Source organism: Scatophagus argus, chromosome 16 (assembly GCF_020382885.2).
Source record: "Scatophagus argus isolate fScaArg1 chromosome 16, fScaArg1.pri, whole genome shotgun sequence".
In the NCBI taxonomy this organism is placed as follows: Eukaryota; Metazoa; Chordata; class Actinopteri; family Scatophagidae; genus Scatophagus; species Scatophagus argus.
In genome coordinates this window covers 9855398-9873368 of record NC_058508.1, presented here as the reverse complement: position 1 = coordinate 9873368, position 17971 = coordinate 9855398, and the positions used below count along the sequence as shown (strand labels likewise).

The 17971-nt window shown below is 40.1% G+C and overlaps 2 protein-coding genes across 2 annotated transcripts; one reads left to right on the top strand and one right to left on the bottom strand.

The window, feature by feature from the left end:
• The first annotated feature begins 1481 nt into the window (after nt 1-1481).
• On the top strand, nt 1482-6211 carry zgc:55558 (GTPase KRas). Its single transcript, XM_046415500.1, has 5 exons — nt 1482-1856; nt 2098-2210; nt 3797-3975; nt 4249-4408; nt 4558-6211. The coding sequence occupies exons 2-5, from the start codon at nt 2100-2102 to the stop codon at nt 4669-4671; spliced, it is 564 nt and encodes a 187-aa protein (XP_046271456.1). The 5' UTR covers nt 1482-1856; nt 2098-2099; the 3' UTR covers nt 4672-6211.
• Nucleotides 6212-6723: 512 nt separating this feature from the next.
• Nucleotides 6724-17855, bottom strand: pold1 (polymerase (DNA directed), delta 1, catalytic subunit). The gene is made up of 27 exons (XM_046415484.1): nt 17700-17855; nt 16156-16344; nt 15423-15536; nt 14963-15103; nt 14666-14791; nt 13997-14165; nt 13124-13238; nt 12855-12984; nt 12593-12759; nt 12361-12465; nt 12098-12238; nt 11855-11965; nt 11515-11706; nt 11340-11428; nt 11131-11247; nt 10889-11002; nt 10436-10583; nt 9770-9865; nt 9546-9683; nt 9127-9302; nt 8626-8778; nt 8435-8537; nt 8193-8325; nt 7719-7832; nt 7527-7579; nt 7126-7223; nt 6724-6999 (listed from the first exon to the last, which is right to left on the bottom strand). The coding sequence occupies exons 2-27, from the start codon at nt 16340-16342 to the stop codon at nt 6912-6914; spliced, it is 3318 nt and encodes a 1105-aa protein (XP_046271440.1). The 5' UTR covers nt 16343-16344; nt 17700-17855; the 3' UTR covers nt 6724-6911.
• Nucleotides 17856-17971: the final 116 nt, after the last annotated feature.

Below are 17971 nucleotides of genomic sequence, written 5' to 3'. Positions count from 1 at the left end.
TTGCGTATAATAAAATGTAAGTAATTTAAGATGATGTCACTATTATGTGCAATCATGTCATCAGGATATATCACCTACAACATGATGACGCATGAAATTGTGTTGATTTTTTTTTTTTTTTACACCAGTACAGCAAAATGTCAGTTCTCTGTCTTTCTCTTGGGACAGATGGATGAGGGATTATCTCTGTGATTTTAGGCAAAGATTAGATAGGAGAGCAGATGCACTCAGTGGGAGAGTGAGGGAGAAAGATGGACGTCACAGAAAAGGGAAGTGAGGATGACGGAGCAGAGGGTGGGGCATGACGCCTGGTCTGCCTCTGTGTGTGTCCAGTGCAGTGCAACTGAAAGTAAACCTTTAAGAGGCAGCTGAAATTGATATTCTAATATCTTTTAAAACATGCTTGTGCTTCGTCTGATCAGCAGTTTCATAATGCTTCGGTATGGTCTTTATTTTGAAAGAATACATTGACGCTTCTCTGATTAATTTGTTGTAGTGTTGCAGTTCTTCGTTATAACCACTATGGCCCGGCAAACACACATTATTCTACAAACTTTGGAATGAACGTCTCAACTAATTTGAAAAAAAGAAATTCTTGATTTAAATTTCAAAAATACATATTAAAGGTGCGAGAAAACTAGCTGGTAAGCTGAAAATTAATGGTCAAACTATTAAAAAACTAGTAATAGAAACATGTGGCTTGACTTGATGATGATGTTTTAAATACCAATCAGCATGAGCAGAGAGAGTGAAGCTTATTTATTAGCTTTACCAAAACAAGCTAAAGCAAATTTTAAAGCTCATAGGGCGGATGGGACTGCAGAGTCACGTTATAATTTTCTGTACGTTTATTATGAGCAACCTCTTTCACATAGATGTCACGTGGTCCTTTGTTAATATACAAATATTGACTACGATTGTTTTTACTGTTTATGGTGGTGTTGTTGTTATGTGTAATAATCACGCTAATAATAAGATGACCGTACTGTAATTAATAACGAGAGTACTGATCACTGTGCACCAGCCACTAATTTAACTGCGGCATTGTAATTCCACGCAGTAACCACTGGAGGGCAGTTAACACCCATTCTAACTACACCCAGAGAGCCACAGAAGAAGAGTCCAAAATAAAATAATTAGAGGATACCACTGTTGCTAATGCTCGATTCAGCATAAGTGAAGATGCCCGAAACATTCGCTGGCAGATGGCATTTATTCCATGTTTGTTTATTGGAATTCATTACATGATGCAGGAGATCATCATGATTTGCCATGGTTGATAATACAGATTAAATTAATTTGTACTTTTATGTGAATACTCTTTCTGACCTATACCTGCCCATCCAAACATACGGAGTTCAGAAGATCAATCAGTCAGACAGAAGTTTGCTTGAAGGGCCACGCCCGATCAGGGCAACTCCCGTTTGTGATTGGACAGTCGTACTATATGTGAGTTGGGTTACAAACTAGAAGTCCACTGTGATTGGACTATTGCGACGCCAGTCTGTCTGCTGCCAGTTCATTGGTGGTTTAACGGGGGATTAACGTGGAAACGCTCTGGTGCTTTACAATGAACCCCAATGGAGACTGAAGGAAAGACTAAAAGAACTCGTTCGTTTTCAAGATTTTAGTTTATTGAGAACATGAAATTAGATTTCTGCTCGTAATTTCAGAAATCTGAAGTTCATTTTTTCGATAGTCTGAGAAACAAGTTGCGGACAAAACCTTGAAGTACACCTACAAGTGTTTTAAATGAGGAAACCGTCTCAGGCTAACGTTATGTAGCAGGCTAATCTCATTTATCCATTTGTGAACTCAGCTACCATTTTACATACTATTACAAATCCTACACAAAGGTAAGTACGTTCAAAGAATTATTTTCACCTGTAACATTCATTCATATAGATTCACTAAGTGTACGGAAGACATGAAGACAAACCAACGACAGCGGATAGCTTAAATCTTAAATCTGGGTCAATCTCTTCGCCATGTCAGTGCAGGAAGGAAGAGGGTCACTATCAGCTGGTTAGATTTGTTCATGTTCACCTGATACTTCGACATGAAATCACAGCTACCTGCTGGATTAATCTTTTCTAGGCATGACCGAGTACAAGCTTGTGGTGGTCGGGGCAGGAGGTGTCGGGAAGAGTGCTCTCACCATCCAGCTCATCCAGAATCACTTCGTAGATGAATATGATCCGACCATTGAGGTGAGAGAAACTAATCATTAGACATCCTGAGTGAAGTTTGATGTTTAATGTGTAAAGTGTAGCTGACAAAACATAATCTGCTCAGTTTCTGGTGTTAATCAGTGTGTTATTCTCAACTATGTCATTGAGAAAATCCGGGTTTTAAGATTGAATGTTTTAAAAGAAGCGTTGCAAGTCATATCTGCCCTGTTAGTGGACAGGATGTGTTACTCACTCTTATGCTATAAGTCATCTGTTGAATAAATTGAATAAGTGGTGTACAAAGAGCTCAAATTCTTGCCTTTCCTTTACAATATGTGATCTTGTGGCAGGAGACTTTGTTTGCAATTTACTGTAATATGTAAGAAGTTTTCTAGCTCTCTCCCTCACCACTGCATTGGCATTTCACCGTGTTATCGGAAAACATGGGGTGGGCACTCATGAATGACACGAAAATATCAAAATAAATCATTTAAGTAAAAGTGAAAATTCTCCATTAAAGGTCAAAGTCCTGTATTAAAATCCTAACTTCAACAATAAATATTGGCAACAATACCTAAATATCAAACGTGAAAATGTTTGACATTTTGTTTTGAATGGCCCATCAATCATATTAATATATGTTATATTATAATAATGTTTTAACTCATCCATAATGCATTTTAATGTTGTAGCTGGCTGACATCGATCTTTATTTGAACCGCTTGGCAGTTTATTCAATAATAATGCCTCTTATTTTATACACTGAACCTGTTTTGTAACTAAAATCTTAATCTTTGAAGTAAATGGTAACCGTAGCTGTCAAATGAATGCAGTGGAGTCAAACCTTACAATTCAGACCATAGCAAATAACAGTGAAAATGCCATGTTATAAAAGTTGATTTAAGAGGAAGAAGAAGAATCGGCTTTATTGACAGTATATATATTTTTACATACACATACTGAATTTGTCTTCTACATTTGACCCATCCTTAGCTGAACACACATGCAACATCCAGCAAATTACGTGCAGTGAAACACACACAGGAGCAGTGGGCAGCATCAAGCGCCCGGGGAGCATATTGGGGGTTAAGTGCCTTGCTCAAGGGTACATCAGTCGACTAATGGAGTGGAGTTTTTCTCACATTAATCACTCCACCACACCCAAATTTTTCCTGCCCATCCGGTAGGGGAATCGAACCGGTGACCATCCAATCACAAGCCGCCTCTCCAACCTCTAGGCCACGGCTGCCCCCCTTAAACTTGTTAATGCCTCTCCTGTCTTTAGATTCAAATACTTACCACAGAAATCAGTGCTTCTGTGTGATATCTTGTTTGTCATGACATTTTCTAAAAATCGCCACAGATTGGTTGTAAATCTCTGTAAGTCTTTCTTTTATTTCTAGCTCTAAATCATTTAATGGTATCATTTTATGGTTGGTGTAAAAAAAAAAAAAAAATCAGGTTTCTGCAGGTTCATTACAAAGCATTCCATTGCATGAGGTCTTGTTGGTACATGAGGGAGCAGTGTGACTGTCATGGAAAGTTAGTATGATGCAATCCACTGGCAGACATGCTGCTTGCACTCTTGGTATGGCTTGCATGGTCATGACAATGCTGTGTTACAGGACTCGTACAGAAAACAGGTGGTGATTGATGGAGAAACCTGTCTCTTGGACATCCTGGACACTGCAGGTCAGGAGGAGTACAGTGCTATGAGGGATCAGTATATGAGGACGGGAGAGGGTTTCCTCTGTGTGTTTGCCATCAACAACACCAAGTCTTTCGAGGACGTTCACCTCTACAGGTACAAAATGCTTCATGATTCCAGCGGTACAGTCAATAATCCATATGTGTTTAGTATAGAGAGGAGACATTACAAAGGCTGCTTCCTCATTAGGAGTAAGTGCTTATGTAATTATCATATCTACAGGCACACTGAAAGTTACAAATTCTGTGGGATCAGTAATGACCCAAGCACATAGAGTAGAACTGCAGAAAAGGCTAAGTTCCTTTGATGTCTTTAAGTGCAACAGTTAGGCCAACGGGCACTTTGTTGTCGCATGCGTTTCTTCCTCAGGGAGCAGATCAATAGGGTGAAAGACAGTGACAGTGTTCCCATGGTGCTGGTGGGGAATAAGAGCGACCTGAGTGCCCGCACGGTGGAGTCACGGCAGGCACAGGAGCTGGCACGAAGTTATGGAGTACCGTTTGTTGAGACCTCTGCCAAAACCAGACAGGTACATGGGAAAGTTGGTAACACCTGTATTGAGTTTGCACCCATGAATGCATGAGCCTTGTTTGAGAAAATAAGATGTTTGCTTATCAATAGTCAAACTTTAATCTTGATTTTGTGTGCAACACACATTTTTCTGCTACTGCCTTGCAGGGTGTGGAGGAAGCTTTTTATTCACTAGTACGTGAAATTAGGAAATATAAGGAGACCAACCGCAGCAACAAGAAGAGCAAGAAGAACACTCAAAGACGTTGCATAATACTATAGCAAACCTAGCATTCCTTACAGCACTTGTTTCATGCACCCCACCTTCACACACTGCACCTCCTCTGTCACGATGGAGACATTCGGCACAGCTCTGGAGGGGGCAGATGTGGCAGAATCCATTTTTACTGTTGCCACATTTTCCACTTAAAAGATTTCCCATTTATTCATCCACTGTGCAGGGCCAATTTAATGCAGAATTCAGCTGGGTTTTTTCATTTTTACAGTTTAAAATAGCATTCCCGTTTTGTTTTTTTTCTGAGACCAAGAATTTGTGAACATAATTTTCTAAGTGTATTTTGTCTGGCCATTTTTTTTTCTTTCTTGCAGACATTTCAGCTCCTGATGACTACTTAGAGGTCAAGTGTTCACAGTGTGTTCACAAAGTGTCAAAAAAATCTCCAAAATTATATAAGGACTGATACTGTCAAACATTTTACCTCCAGATCGTTGGTCGAAATGTTTATAAGAACAGTATCCCCCCCCCTCCCACCCCCAAACAGTTTAGTGTATCCTTTGGGGCTTGAACCACAACAGCAATATGTCTTTTAATTTTTCTCAAGGACCACTTTTCAATGAAAATACTGTATTACGGTAGGATTGCTATCTTATCAAAGCCTCAAAATTGTGTTCCAGACTCTTGGGTGCACTTTATTAATTTCCTATTCTGTTTTTTTATTGTAGAATTAAGGATTAGTTAGTGTCATTTTAAAAATTTACTCAGGAATATAGTGTTTATCAGGAACTGAGGAATAACAAACTGAGAGCTGTGTCAAATGATTGGTTGAGAAATTGATGCCAGTGTCCCATCATATCTCACCATCACTGACTTAATATTTGAAGTGTCAGCCCTGCTGTTTGCTCCACACAGTTGCACTGTATTCCAAAGTCCATTTTTAATGCAATTTTATGTGAATCCCAGTGTTAAAGGTGGTTGCAGTTAAGTCCAAGTACTGTTTACGCTACACAACATTATATCAGAGCATGTAGCATGTGCAGATATTCATGTGGTACTACTTATGTTTAAACCACACTGATGCTGAAACCAGTGTGAGGAAGTCTCCCGAGCCCAAATACAGCAACAGGCACAGCAACAGTTGCATTATGTGGACATACTTGATGCTGGATGATAAGGATATTCAATAGAGCATCAGTTGTTGTTTGGTTTTTTTTTTTCTTTTTTTATAGCACTGTTTCTTCTTTGATAATTACTGCCACCCTAAATGTAACTGTTAAATTTTTATTTTTGTAGCATTACAGCTTTCCCCAATTTAAACATTAACATCTGCATTAACAAACTGCTGTCCAAGTCCTATCAAAGTTCAATGAACTAATGTCAACAAACAGAAGTGAATCCATCTCTTCCTGCTTTGCTTTGGTGTTAAACCAGCAGTCTCATTATTTTGACTTAATGTAATTCCATTGTTAAAATTTTGAGTAACTCAAAAAACCTGATTTGATTTGAACAAGCCACTCACTGACAGCTATGTGAAATGTTCAATGCACTCGGCTGTAATGAACGAGTAAATGTCTTTAGCTTTTACCTGGTCTCTGTTTTATTTATCCAAGGTGGATCTTTACTGGTGGTGAGTTTTCCAAGGGCTAAATGTACTTTCCAAGTGAAGTGGAAGAAGGACAGGAGAACTTTAATCAAATAATGTAACAATGTGGTGCTTTTAACCCACTTTTTCATGTCCTTCAGGAAGCAAAAATAAACATCCAGTTCCCCTCCTCAGATTGTACCTTCAAAAGTTAACAGGTTAGCATTTTGGTTCTGAGCTTCCAAATCAGTGGTAAGAAAAATGAGGTTTATGAGGTGTGACAGAAACAATGCACAGGAGAACAACAATGAAGTTCCCCTTTCATTTCTGTAAACGTGTGCACTTCTACTTTGATGTGAATAGAGATATGCACACATAAAAATCAGAACAGACAGATTGATACTCTGAACATCTTCACAAAGGCCGTGTGCATTTACTGTCTGGTGTGGCCCAGCATCCTGTATTTGTTACCATACAGTTTTTGCAATGATTAATTCACATTCATGGCAGCCCAAAAAGGAATAGGTCACTTTTTGACTTTATTTTACAAAAGTACCCATTTTAATGTCAGTTTATTCATATTAGAAAACATAGAAATAGTTTGACCTATATGCAATTTTACAAGTACAAAAAGAAACAAATACAGTGAGACGATGGGAGTCCAAGATCATATGAAATGAGGCACCTGAGGAAGAATGTGTCTCACCATCCAAAGCGAGACACTAGCTTGCTCTGGTCATCCAAATCTTTCTGTACCTTCTTCCTCATGTAAAAGATGGGACAATCCCGGCTGCAGAGGAATCAGGAAGGACAGTGTTACCAGACATAAAGTACTGCTACTGTGTGCTCAGCCATAATTTTGCAGCAAACGCACAGCAATAAAAAAAAAAAAAAATATGTGCTGTATAGTATCTACCTAGTACAGAGAACATCCTCATGGAGGGAGCCTTGACAACGCTGACACTGAGTCCACAGGCGAGAGAAACGCTCCTCGAGTGCGTTCAGGTGAAAGATCTGTAATTTACAACAAAAATGTTGAATATGACAGTGGACAAGTTGTGTTTGTTTACAGATATCAACCCCTGCCATTCATATGTCAACAAATTAAAAGCAATCTTAGGAATAATCTACTGTTTGTACTTTACTCCAGCACTAACTTTGGAGAGACAAAAATCACAATTGGGTGAGCACACAAGCATATAGCAGAAATTTCAAGAGCCATGTGATAATTAACACTAGAAAGCCACTGCTTAAAATGAAATATTAAAGGTTTGCTTAAAGTATATTATCTGAAATATATTAAGTCATCTGGCGTACCTCCTTTTGGTAGAGTTCAGACTCCCTCTTCTTACAGAAATCGCACACGGCCGCTGCAATGACACACAGGATAGATATCACACATAAATCCCTTTAACACTATTCCAGCCAAAAAAAAAGTGGCATCCAAGCTCATCAGGTGAACATCAAAGCAGATAACTAATCTTTCAAATTCTGAGCACAGACACACACCATCTGTTTTTAGTACAGCTTTGCAGCCAATGCAGGTGCTTCTCTTCTGCGCAAATGCCATGAGGCCCCCAACCTTCGAGGTCAACACAGTCTTACAGCGCGTGTGGTCGCCCTCTGAAAGACACAAGAAAAACAGCAGAAACGTTAGGATTTAAAGCTTGGCAAGAGAACGCATGCTAAGTGTCATTTATTTAACTAGCAGTTCTATAATACATTTGTTGTGCTTTGGCTGTTAGCATGCTGGCTATGTTACATTTTGGAACAATACACAGAAAGATATGATGCTGCTAAAGTTATGCAGTAACATGAGAGTAATGGTATATACCTAAAGTGGTATCTTAGTGTTAATCAACGAATGACTCAACTTCTCAGTTTACTAATACTAAGCCATTGAGGAAGCTAAAAGTGACTGATAATTGGCTAAAGTGTAATAACGAGACTATGATATTTGTGTGTGTGTGTGTGTTTGCTTACTAAGCAGGATGCTCTCTGCTTTGCTCTCTCCCAGAATGGGCTCAAAAATTCTCAACAGAGGCTTGGACAGCTGCTGCTCCAGGTAGTATTGTGTGTCAATGGGAATGGTGTTCTCCAGCACATAGATCGGGTCCTAAAGCAACATGTGATAGAATCAGGATCATCATCGAGACAGAGATATTAAGCCAAGTGCAACACGCAAATGAGACAAACATGCTTATTTACGATCAGACACTACAGACCTCTGACTTCATGTACGCTGCTGCTCCCTTTGCAGCCTTGATGATGACATATGGAACTCGGTCTCCCAGGTTTGGGGCACTGCCGGCGTCTCTTTTCCTCATTCTGTGAAACATCCATATTAAAGGGTTCATTCATTCCCTTGGAGTACGATTTGAAATAAGATAAATGAGGTCACTCTGGTTAATCAGACCTCTCAGCCAGCTCCACATGTGCCTGTTTGCCGGCGTACTCCTGGGCGGTGCGTGTTAGCTCCTTGGTGATGACCAGCTGGCTGATGTCAATGCGGTTGCACAGAAGGTCCGAGATCACTTCTTTAGCGTGATCCACAGCACCCTGAGGATCTCTAATGACAGATCACAGTGGTTGTGATTACTTTCTCAACAAGTAAACACCTAATGGTGTAGTTAAAGGTGCAGCAATTTTCTAAAAAAAAAAAATTAAAAAAAACTGCACAGAGACAGGCAGGAGCAGAGAAACAGGATGAAGCCTGCACTTCAGCTGCACTTCACATGAGATCCTGTGGGTTGTGCAGAGGTTTGGGATGCATGTACTATGAAACAATCAAAAAATAAAGATTGTTTTCTCTGATTCATTGCTCTGCTACAGATGAAATTATGAAAATGGAAATCTTTTAATAAACTGAACTGATGCATGTACGTAATGCACAGTGCATAATGATGTCAACGCATACCTGTCTATGAGAATTTTCTGCAGACAAGTGTTGATGAGGTTAGCCACCAGAGGGCAGTTGTCTCTGCGGACAGTCTCAATGCCTTTACAGTCCATCTTGTCATGTGTATCTGCACTGGAGGAGAAATAGAGACCTGCATAGCGCTTCTTGTTGATCAGCAGGTATGGGTAATAAACCTGCGGAAATGACCAAAATGAAACGTCATTAGCTGAGAGGGCGGTTCTGACTCTGGTGGTCCCAAATGCCAAATTGCTTTTTTTGCCTGCTTAACTTAATTTCAGCTAACAAATGTTTCTTGACACGCTACATGAGGATATCAGTCATTGTGATGCTAATGAGTGCCCCTGTTACCCTAATACTCCGATACCTCTTCCCACTCTACCCATGAATTTTGTACATCAAGTGGGCAGAAAAGGTACCTTCTCAAACTCCAGTTTGATGGGTTGTACAAAGTGGGACGATACCCACTCTGCTGCCTCCTTCCCAATATCCATAGCTTCCTTCACTGTGGCAACTCCGAGCTTAACCATCACGGAGTCTGTGTCCCCATAAATGACCTTTAAAAGATTAAAAAAATAACATTAAACAACAAGCTCACAAAGGGAGCACACTGAGTACGTCAGGTCATGCATGCATTCCTCACCTTTGCATCAGCTTGGTAACCATTGGAAATGGTGTACTTGGATTCCACCAACTGTTTGGTTTGCTCAATCATCTGTCTTCCAAAACCAGTGACACTCTAAATGAAAAAAAAGAAAAAGATTCAATAAACTTTAGCCACAGACAAGGCATTTCATCCCAAAACAGCTGTGAGAGTGAAACTAAGTCAACCTTCCACAAAACAGTGAGACACACAGTCTTTTGTGGTTCATTTTTACACTTACAGTAGGTCTTTGTGTTTAAATCTTTGGAAGCCCACCTGTTCTGTGGCTTCTACTTCAACACTAATCTTTGTTCTACATCTTTATTGTTTACCCTTTGTGCTCTGTCTTCACATCTGTGCAGAACAGTGAGGAAGTGCAACGACAACTCAAGTAGAGGCAATATCATTTAGCACAGATATGTGTTGTGAAGTTGTGAATGTACGATCTGTTCAAATTTTCCTTTTGAAAACTCCTTAGTTTTCTAATCATCATGATGATGTCAAGACATGTAAGAAGACATGTACAGTAGTGAGCTCACAGTACCACATACTGTGTAGTCACTTGTATCCAGTGTGAACAGTTGTGAAGTTGTCAAGTCTGCTGCCAAATCTGCAAAGCATTTTCAGACTATAATAACAGCATGAGACGCAGGGTTAAGTGCTCACCTGTGAGATCTCAAGGCAGGGCAGCTTGCCCACCTGGGCACCTGTGAAACCATAGACAGAGTTTGCGCTGATTTTGAGGGCCAGCTGTCGGCCATCCAGCACCTGCCTCTTAAAAGGGTCCTTTTCCTTCTTTAGCTCTGCTTTGGCCCTGTGGACGGACAATAGGGCAAGCAGAGACGAAAGCCATGTCTAATTGATTTGTGGGCACACCAGAGCACAATCATCCATGTGATATAATTTGTCAGAACCGAAATATAATTATTAATGCATTTTATATTGTTCCAGAGTATCCCGGAACACTGTTACAGCAAGAGGAAACACATTAAGCACAAGCTGTGAATCACAGGATCAAAGAGTTAATAGGCTTAGCAGCAAGATAATTTCTTGTTAACATAACTAATAGCTTTCACTCCTATTCAGATCAATTTCATTTTATGATTTATTTGAACAAACCTCTTCCTGGCAGCCAGCAGATTCTCCAGGATCTCAGGTAGAAGACCTTTCCTGACAGAGCTCTTCACAAACATATCACCAGTTGGAGTCTTGATGAAGTCCTCTGGTGAGAGGCTGGAGACACACAACCACTTCAGAAATTAGTTCATCGTGTTAAAGCTACACATTACGTGGGGAGTCGCAGCATTAAATTTAATAAATAATTTCTCATGGATTTTCAAACTGCACACACACACGCTCACCTGTGTTTCTCCACTGAGCCCTTCTGCAGCAGGGTGGTGTAACACAGATTGTGAGCCATCATGATGGATGGATACAAGGAGGAGAAATCCAGGGTGGCAATAGGAATGCTGTAATACCTACACAGAGGAGGAGGAGGTGGGGATGAAGAAGCAGCAGCACCAAGAGCAGAGAGGAACTATACACTTACACAACAAGCAAATGTTCTTACCCTTTCTCTGGCTCGATGACAGTCGCTCCAGTGTAGTCTTCACCTCCTTCTATCTTTACAACAGGCATGACCAGGTCCTGCGTCATGGCCTAAAGATGTACAGACACTTACGGCTTCCTTCCTTAAATACAAATGTACTCATACAGTAACCGTCCCATGTTTTTGCCTTTGTTACCTGCCGCAGCAGCTGAGACACGACTTTGATCTGCTGTCCTCTTGAGAGCAGGTAGGTGAGAGGCACACCTGTCACTCTGGCCATCTCCATGTAGTTGATCACACACATCAGCTTCTGCAGCAAGCGCAATGGGAGGTAGGCGTCTTTCAGGCAGTAGACTGCTAAACGACGGCGTGTCTGTTCGTTACCGTTCTGTGGCGGAGGATGAAAGAGGGAATCATTTATGAGAAAAAAACAACAACGTCTTAGTCTTAGTTTAAATGTAGACTGAAGCTATTTGAATCTCTTAATGATGACCGGCTGTCTTCCAAATACAGTAAGGCTACTGTTTTGACTTTACCTGCAGATCAGTGATGATGGAGTGTTGAACATCTTCCTTCTGTTCTTGCAGGAAGTGGAAACTCACAGCATTCAGTGTGTAAGAACGCAGCTTATAGTCCCTGAGGAGAACCTGCGAGGAACACACCAATCAGACTGTACTTAGTGTGCAGTGCTGTCTGTCTGAAAAGTTCTTACCTACAGAATGCACCACGTGCTAAAGGGTTATGATTTACAATAGTAAGTTGCAGTAGTTGAAGCTGACCTGCAGTAAATCAAACTGAACCCGACCCTCCATGTTAATGGTCTTGTTCTCTCTGCGGCCCATCTGTTTGCTCTGGAAATTAAGGTCTCGCAGGACTGATTTGATGCCTCGCACTCGACCAAGGTAGGGAAAGAGATTCACCTGAACACAAAATAATGTGTTTTATGGAGTAAAAAGGAGTATTTATGTCCATTGCTGTTAACATGGTGACTTTAAACATTGGCATTACATGTACATGGTTGAAAAATGTGGCCCCCGTTTACCTTTAGAGCTGCTGCCCTGTTGAGCAAGTAGGGAAAGTCAAAGTTTTGGATGTTATATCCAGTGATGATATCCGGGTCCACTGTCCTCAAAAAATCCGCCCAGCTCTGCTCACAGAATATATACAAGCACACAATGACATGACAGATGATCAACAAAACGTTAGAAAGGGGAATGAGACAAATGTAGGAATATTTAATTTGATCAGTGCCTTGCTAACACCAGCGAGTATACCTGCAGTAGCTGTTTCTCCTGGGTAAAGCACAATATCTGAGAGCCCACGATGCTGGCGCAGGACTGGAGCGTGAACACAGTGCGAATGAAGGGCTCAGTCTCACCCTGCCGCTGTACCATAGATGCTATCTGAATCACAGGGTCTTTGTCTGCTTCTGGGAAGATTCCTGAAAAGAAAGAGTTAACACCTGAGTTAAACTCTGCATCCACAAGTATGATAGGTTGTTGGTGATGGTATGTATTTAGAAAGCCAGAGACACACCTTTTCTTCCTGCACACTCAATGTCAAAGCTGAGGACCCTGAGAGGTGCAATCCTCTGCCAGTCTCCCTCTGCAGGGTGACTTATCAAATTCGTCCATGCCACATCCACTTCGTATTGACACAAAGACACCTAAAGGGCAAAAAAAAGCAGGAGAAAGTTCATGAACTGTTGTTTAAATCCAGATGAAACTAATTTTATGACCTATAAGTGAACTGCAGATCCATGTAGCGTCACAGTCAAATAATGTCAGGAGGTGAGCTACACCCACCTTTCCTGGGTACTGAGAATCCATGTCCCCCGCGCTCTTCTCTTCACGTAGTCTGTACTTGCCTTTGGGAAGTTCAATCCAGCAGCATCCCACAACATCACTGTCCACCATAAACCTGACAACACAGAGACGCTCATTAAGCTGAAAAATACAGCTTTAGTGCTGTATCAGTTGTTTAGTAAAAAAACATATTCTAAATATCTGCTGCAGCTAAACTCACCCGGCATCATCAGGGGCCAGCTTTGTTAAGACTAAAACTTCTGAAAATTCAGAGGAGCCCCTACTATAAATGTGTATGTGATCAGATAAATAACATATGACAACACAACAATATAAGAATATTAAGTTTTTCAGGACATTGCAAAGATGATGTTTAGCCTGACAAAGGTGAGAACATGTTTAACTTCATAAAAATAAATAAATAAATTATTCTTGGTCATCATTATTGATTGATTATTAAACAAATTATTATTATTCTATTAATGGACATGTAAGGGATGTTTCTAGAACTAAGTGCAGTTGTCAGGAGTTTGTGCTTTGGGTCATTAAAAATACAGGTAAGTTGCTTGACACAAATAGCTTTTGCATTCTATACTAGGGGAATTATGTGTCACTGTACTGGTGAAATGTGTGGCGAATGGTTAAAGGCTTTAAGTTTAGAATTAGCTGCTGTTACACTACACATTGAAATTACACACTGACATAATATGCACTGAAATGTCTGAAATGGAAAAAACATCCCAAACTAATGTCAATAAAGCCAGTCAACTGTTGCATCTACGATATGATCAAATAGAGTATTGCCTCCATCTGACTGCCAAGTTATCAATCTCCAGTGACATTTTTATATAGCTGAAACACACACACACCTACCTTATCTCAAAATCTATATTAGCCTCATAGGATTGGTAGCACTGTATGGGAAAAGGGCCGAACTTGAAGCCCTGCTCTAACAGTCTCTTTGCTGGGGCAATAAGACGAGGCATTGCCATGGTTATCCGCAAAAATTCCAGACTGCGTTTCCCATGGTAACCATACATGCCTGCAGGGAAGAAAAAAAAGAAAAAAGAAATTTAACTCCAAGAATCATGATGAAAGCATAGATTTTATCACTTTGCATGCAAAAATTGTTCACCACATGTGTTTTGTAATTAGTCAGCCTTCTCAGAACAATAATCGGATCACAGAACACGTTAGTGAGCAGGGCTGTGCAATATGACCAAAATTTCATATCCTGATGCACATCATTTCATATACAGATAAGGATGCACATCACCATACAGCACCAGGTCCATGTGACAGAAGTAGCCCTTCTTTTAGATATGAGCTCCTTGTTTTGTCTTGGATGGTTGCAGTTCTTTCTCCTGTTCATAATTACCTTATTCTAAGTCACGCTTTCCTGTTTATTTGCATTGCCTTCCAGACAATTTCCTGCCTGCATCTCAATATACAGTCATATTGCACAGCTCTAGTATTGACTGTTTGAGAATTCCTTTAAGTGAACAACATGCACTGAAGCATTTGCACATCACTTGTACTCACTCTCTTTGCGGGTGATGTCTACAGCCAACACCGTGACAGAGATGTTATCCTTATTGGATCTCATGTCCTTCAGGACAGCAGAGTTCAACTCTCTTTGAAATTCACTCAGGTCAGCAGAAGTGAATCCTTTTCAAAAGAAGCAAAAAGAGGAAAACATGACAGGATTTATAAGATTGAATGCAAAGATTTTTGTGCCCCAAAGAATATTTAATGGTAAGCAGGTAAACACGTATTGTACTGAGCAAATGTGCCATCATAGTATTCATACTCTATGGACAGAAAATGACATGAACTCACCACTTGGTGCAGGAACATAGAAGTAAGGCGCAAAACCATGGATGTGGCAACACACACTGTTGCCACTGTCTGTCACCCCAAACATTCGAATGATCGGGACTTTTCCCTGTGACTGACCCGGCATGCCTGCCACTGTTGTCCCTGCATAACAGAGAAACCAACTTTAGATATGTTTTCTTCTCACATACAACATTAGCATTCCTAACAGGTGGAAATTTTCTACATGCTTATTTATATCCAAATAACAAAGAAACAAAAATAACTCAAAGACAGCTGTGATACTTTTTTATATGGGAAATCAGATCCATCCTTTTAAGACTGTATATTTTTATGAATTTTGGAACTGCTCTATATCATAGAATCTCTATCATCTTTATACTGTTAACAATTGTAAGTAACGCAGAATTAAGTTTCACTAGTCTTGTATTGGTCTAAAACCAAATTCCTCTTTGATAATTACCTAAATAATAGTCAAGATCAATTTGCTGAAACACCAAAGTATCAGATGATGGGTCCAGTGAAGGAGCATGAGGCCGCTGCCAACGGGGGTTAATGTCTGTTGAGAAGAGGTTGCCTGACGAAACATGGGGATAGCACAGGATTAAAACTAAAATACATTGTTTACAATATCAATGGATATAGCTGTTCAAGTATAATCAGTGATTTTCTGGGATGATAGTTCAACAGCTGGCACTTATTATTAGCACACGGTTGCATTATTCACAATGCAAAGATATCTATCTGAGGGCATTAGCTAAATGCCCTCATCTTTGAGGGTTTGAGCAAACATCTTAATTTACCCAGGACATGATGGGATAACCAATTCAATAAGACTGAACTGTAAGAGCTGTCAGTCAAAAGAATTATTTACCTTAAAGGAGAAAAATCACATGGTAAACCAGACATAATTGTTATTCTACGAGTAGTTATGTTCTGTAGAGTTAACAGTGGGGGTAGATGGGTTTGTTTCTGAAAGTTATAAATATCAGTATGTGACTTAAAAGGGTTGGGTGCTATGTGACTTAACAGCTTTAGTACATCAAGTAGTTATTGAATTATAAAACGCAACTGCAAGCTATGAACAATGTTGAAACAGGTCTCCATTTCACAAAATAACTCAATAATCTCTTCCTACAGCAAGAATATCACTTTATTAATGCCACCTATTGTGTGGTTTTCTGTACAACACTCACCTACAGGAATGACATCATGGCCTGCCTGCCCCTCCATTTCCTCTGCATCCATGTCTGCTTCGTCAAACATGGATAATTCCTCTTCAAATTGGGATGGACTGTCCTCCCATTCACCAGCCGTTTTACCTCGCTTGGGCTGTGATGCACCCCCCATAAAAGGACCGCCATTGCGTCTTTTATAATCCATGTCTACAAAAAAATTAAAGGCACAAGGCATGTTAAAACAGATAATTAGTAAGTCTGGCCTGTAAGCAACCATCAGTTTCAGTTTGACCCACCAAATGTTTCTAGGGAAAAAAGAAAAATATTAAAAATGAATTTAATAAAAATATAATGTATGCAATTTTTTTTAAAATAAAAATACTCTTTAAATATGTAGGATCTCTAATTATTAATACTTTTTCATTATCTTAAAATGGCAGACGGAATGACATTTTGTGCCAGAAGTCACGTCAATTAAGGGAACTTGGGATCTTGCACCATTTTGCATCTTAACAATACAATACAACAGGCACTTCCTTTTGGCCCATGGCCCACCACAGAGTTGTGAGCCACCAAGAGAGAAAGTTTCAGTGGTCCTGCATTCTGCATGATAGCAGAACATAAATATATTCAATATGAGGCCAAATCATCAGATCAACAAATTCACACAGTACTATGCGTCCTTAATACCACAAAAGGCCAATATTTGAGAGACAACTAAGACATTACTGTAAATATAAAAAATAACACACTCAACAGTATGCAAAAAACGATTTGTCCACACTTCCTCCTATTGTCAGACTGCATTTTGGCATGTAGCGCATATGCTTAGAAACTATGTAGGCTATAGTGAACAGTGCTGTCAGTGATATAAAAATTGCTATAGTATGTTACACAATACAGTTGGCAGAGGATGTTTGCCAATAGATTGGATAGTTAAAGTGCAGCCAGGTGCAATAACAACATAAACGGCTTAACAGCAACGGAGAAAAAAATCAGTTCACAGGGAAAGCAATGCTGAGACAGTGTAATACAACGGATACATTAAAACATGTTTTGTTGTGTCAAACGGAGGGAGTGTGATTCACTGGATGTCATGTGGTTAGTAACTTAACAAGCCCTAACAAACCAGAGACAACCTTCCGTACTGCTTATAATGCAGTCCATTAACCCTGTACCTAACATGGAATGTTGTTGTACCTCTCCTAACTTCGCACATTATACAGTTAGCAACACAACTAAATACTAAACCTACGCTGTCTTCCAAAACGTTTCGATGCTATTTTGCCGTTGATTACTTAGCTACAGGATAATGCTTTACTTAATAAATAGTTACCCCACCATTCCAGCAATTAAGTTTGTGTCTAGTTATATTTTGTTCAAACTAAGGAAGCTGTCTTCTTTGTAATGAGCTACAGCAGCAAGCTAGCAAGCGCGAGAGTAAACACAGAAACGTCTCGCGCCAAAGCTGATCTTAAGAAAACGCAGGACTGATCTCACTGTACAACCTGTTAGCACAGCTAACAATGGCTGGTGCGTTTATGTATTGAAGTCACAAATACCTATCAGCGTTACTTCTTCACAGCAGCCCCCGATTGACAACAGCTCCCGCCACTCTTCTTTAATTTGTGAACTTTCACCGACGAAAGCGCGGAAAATTTGCGTTTCGTTACTAGGACCAATATTAAAGGAATGGACAATGACGACACCGGCAAGGCGGAAACTAGGCACTAAGTGTAGAGGAAGTTTGACGGAGCTCGATAATACCCAGTAGACGAATAGGACCGTGTGTTCCCGGCAAAATGACGTCAGAATGGACGCAGCCGCAAAGGAT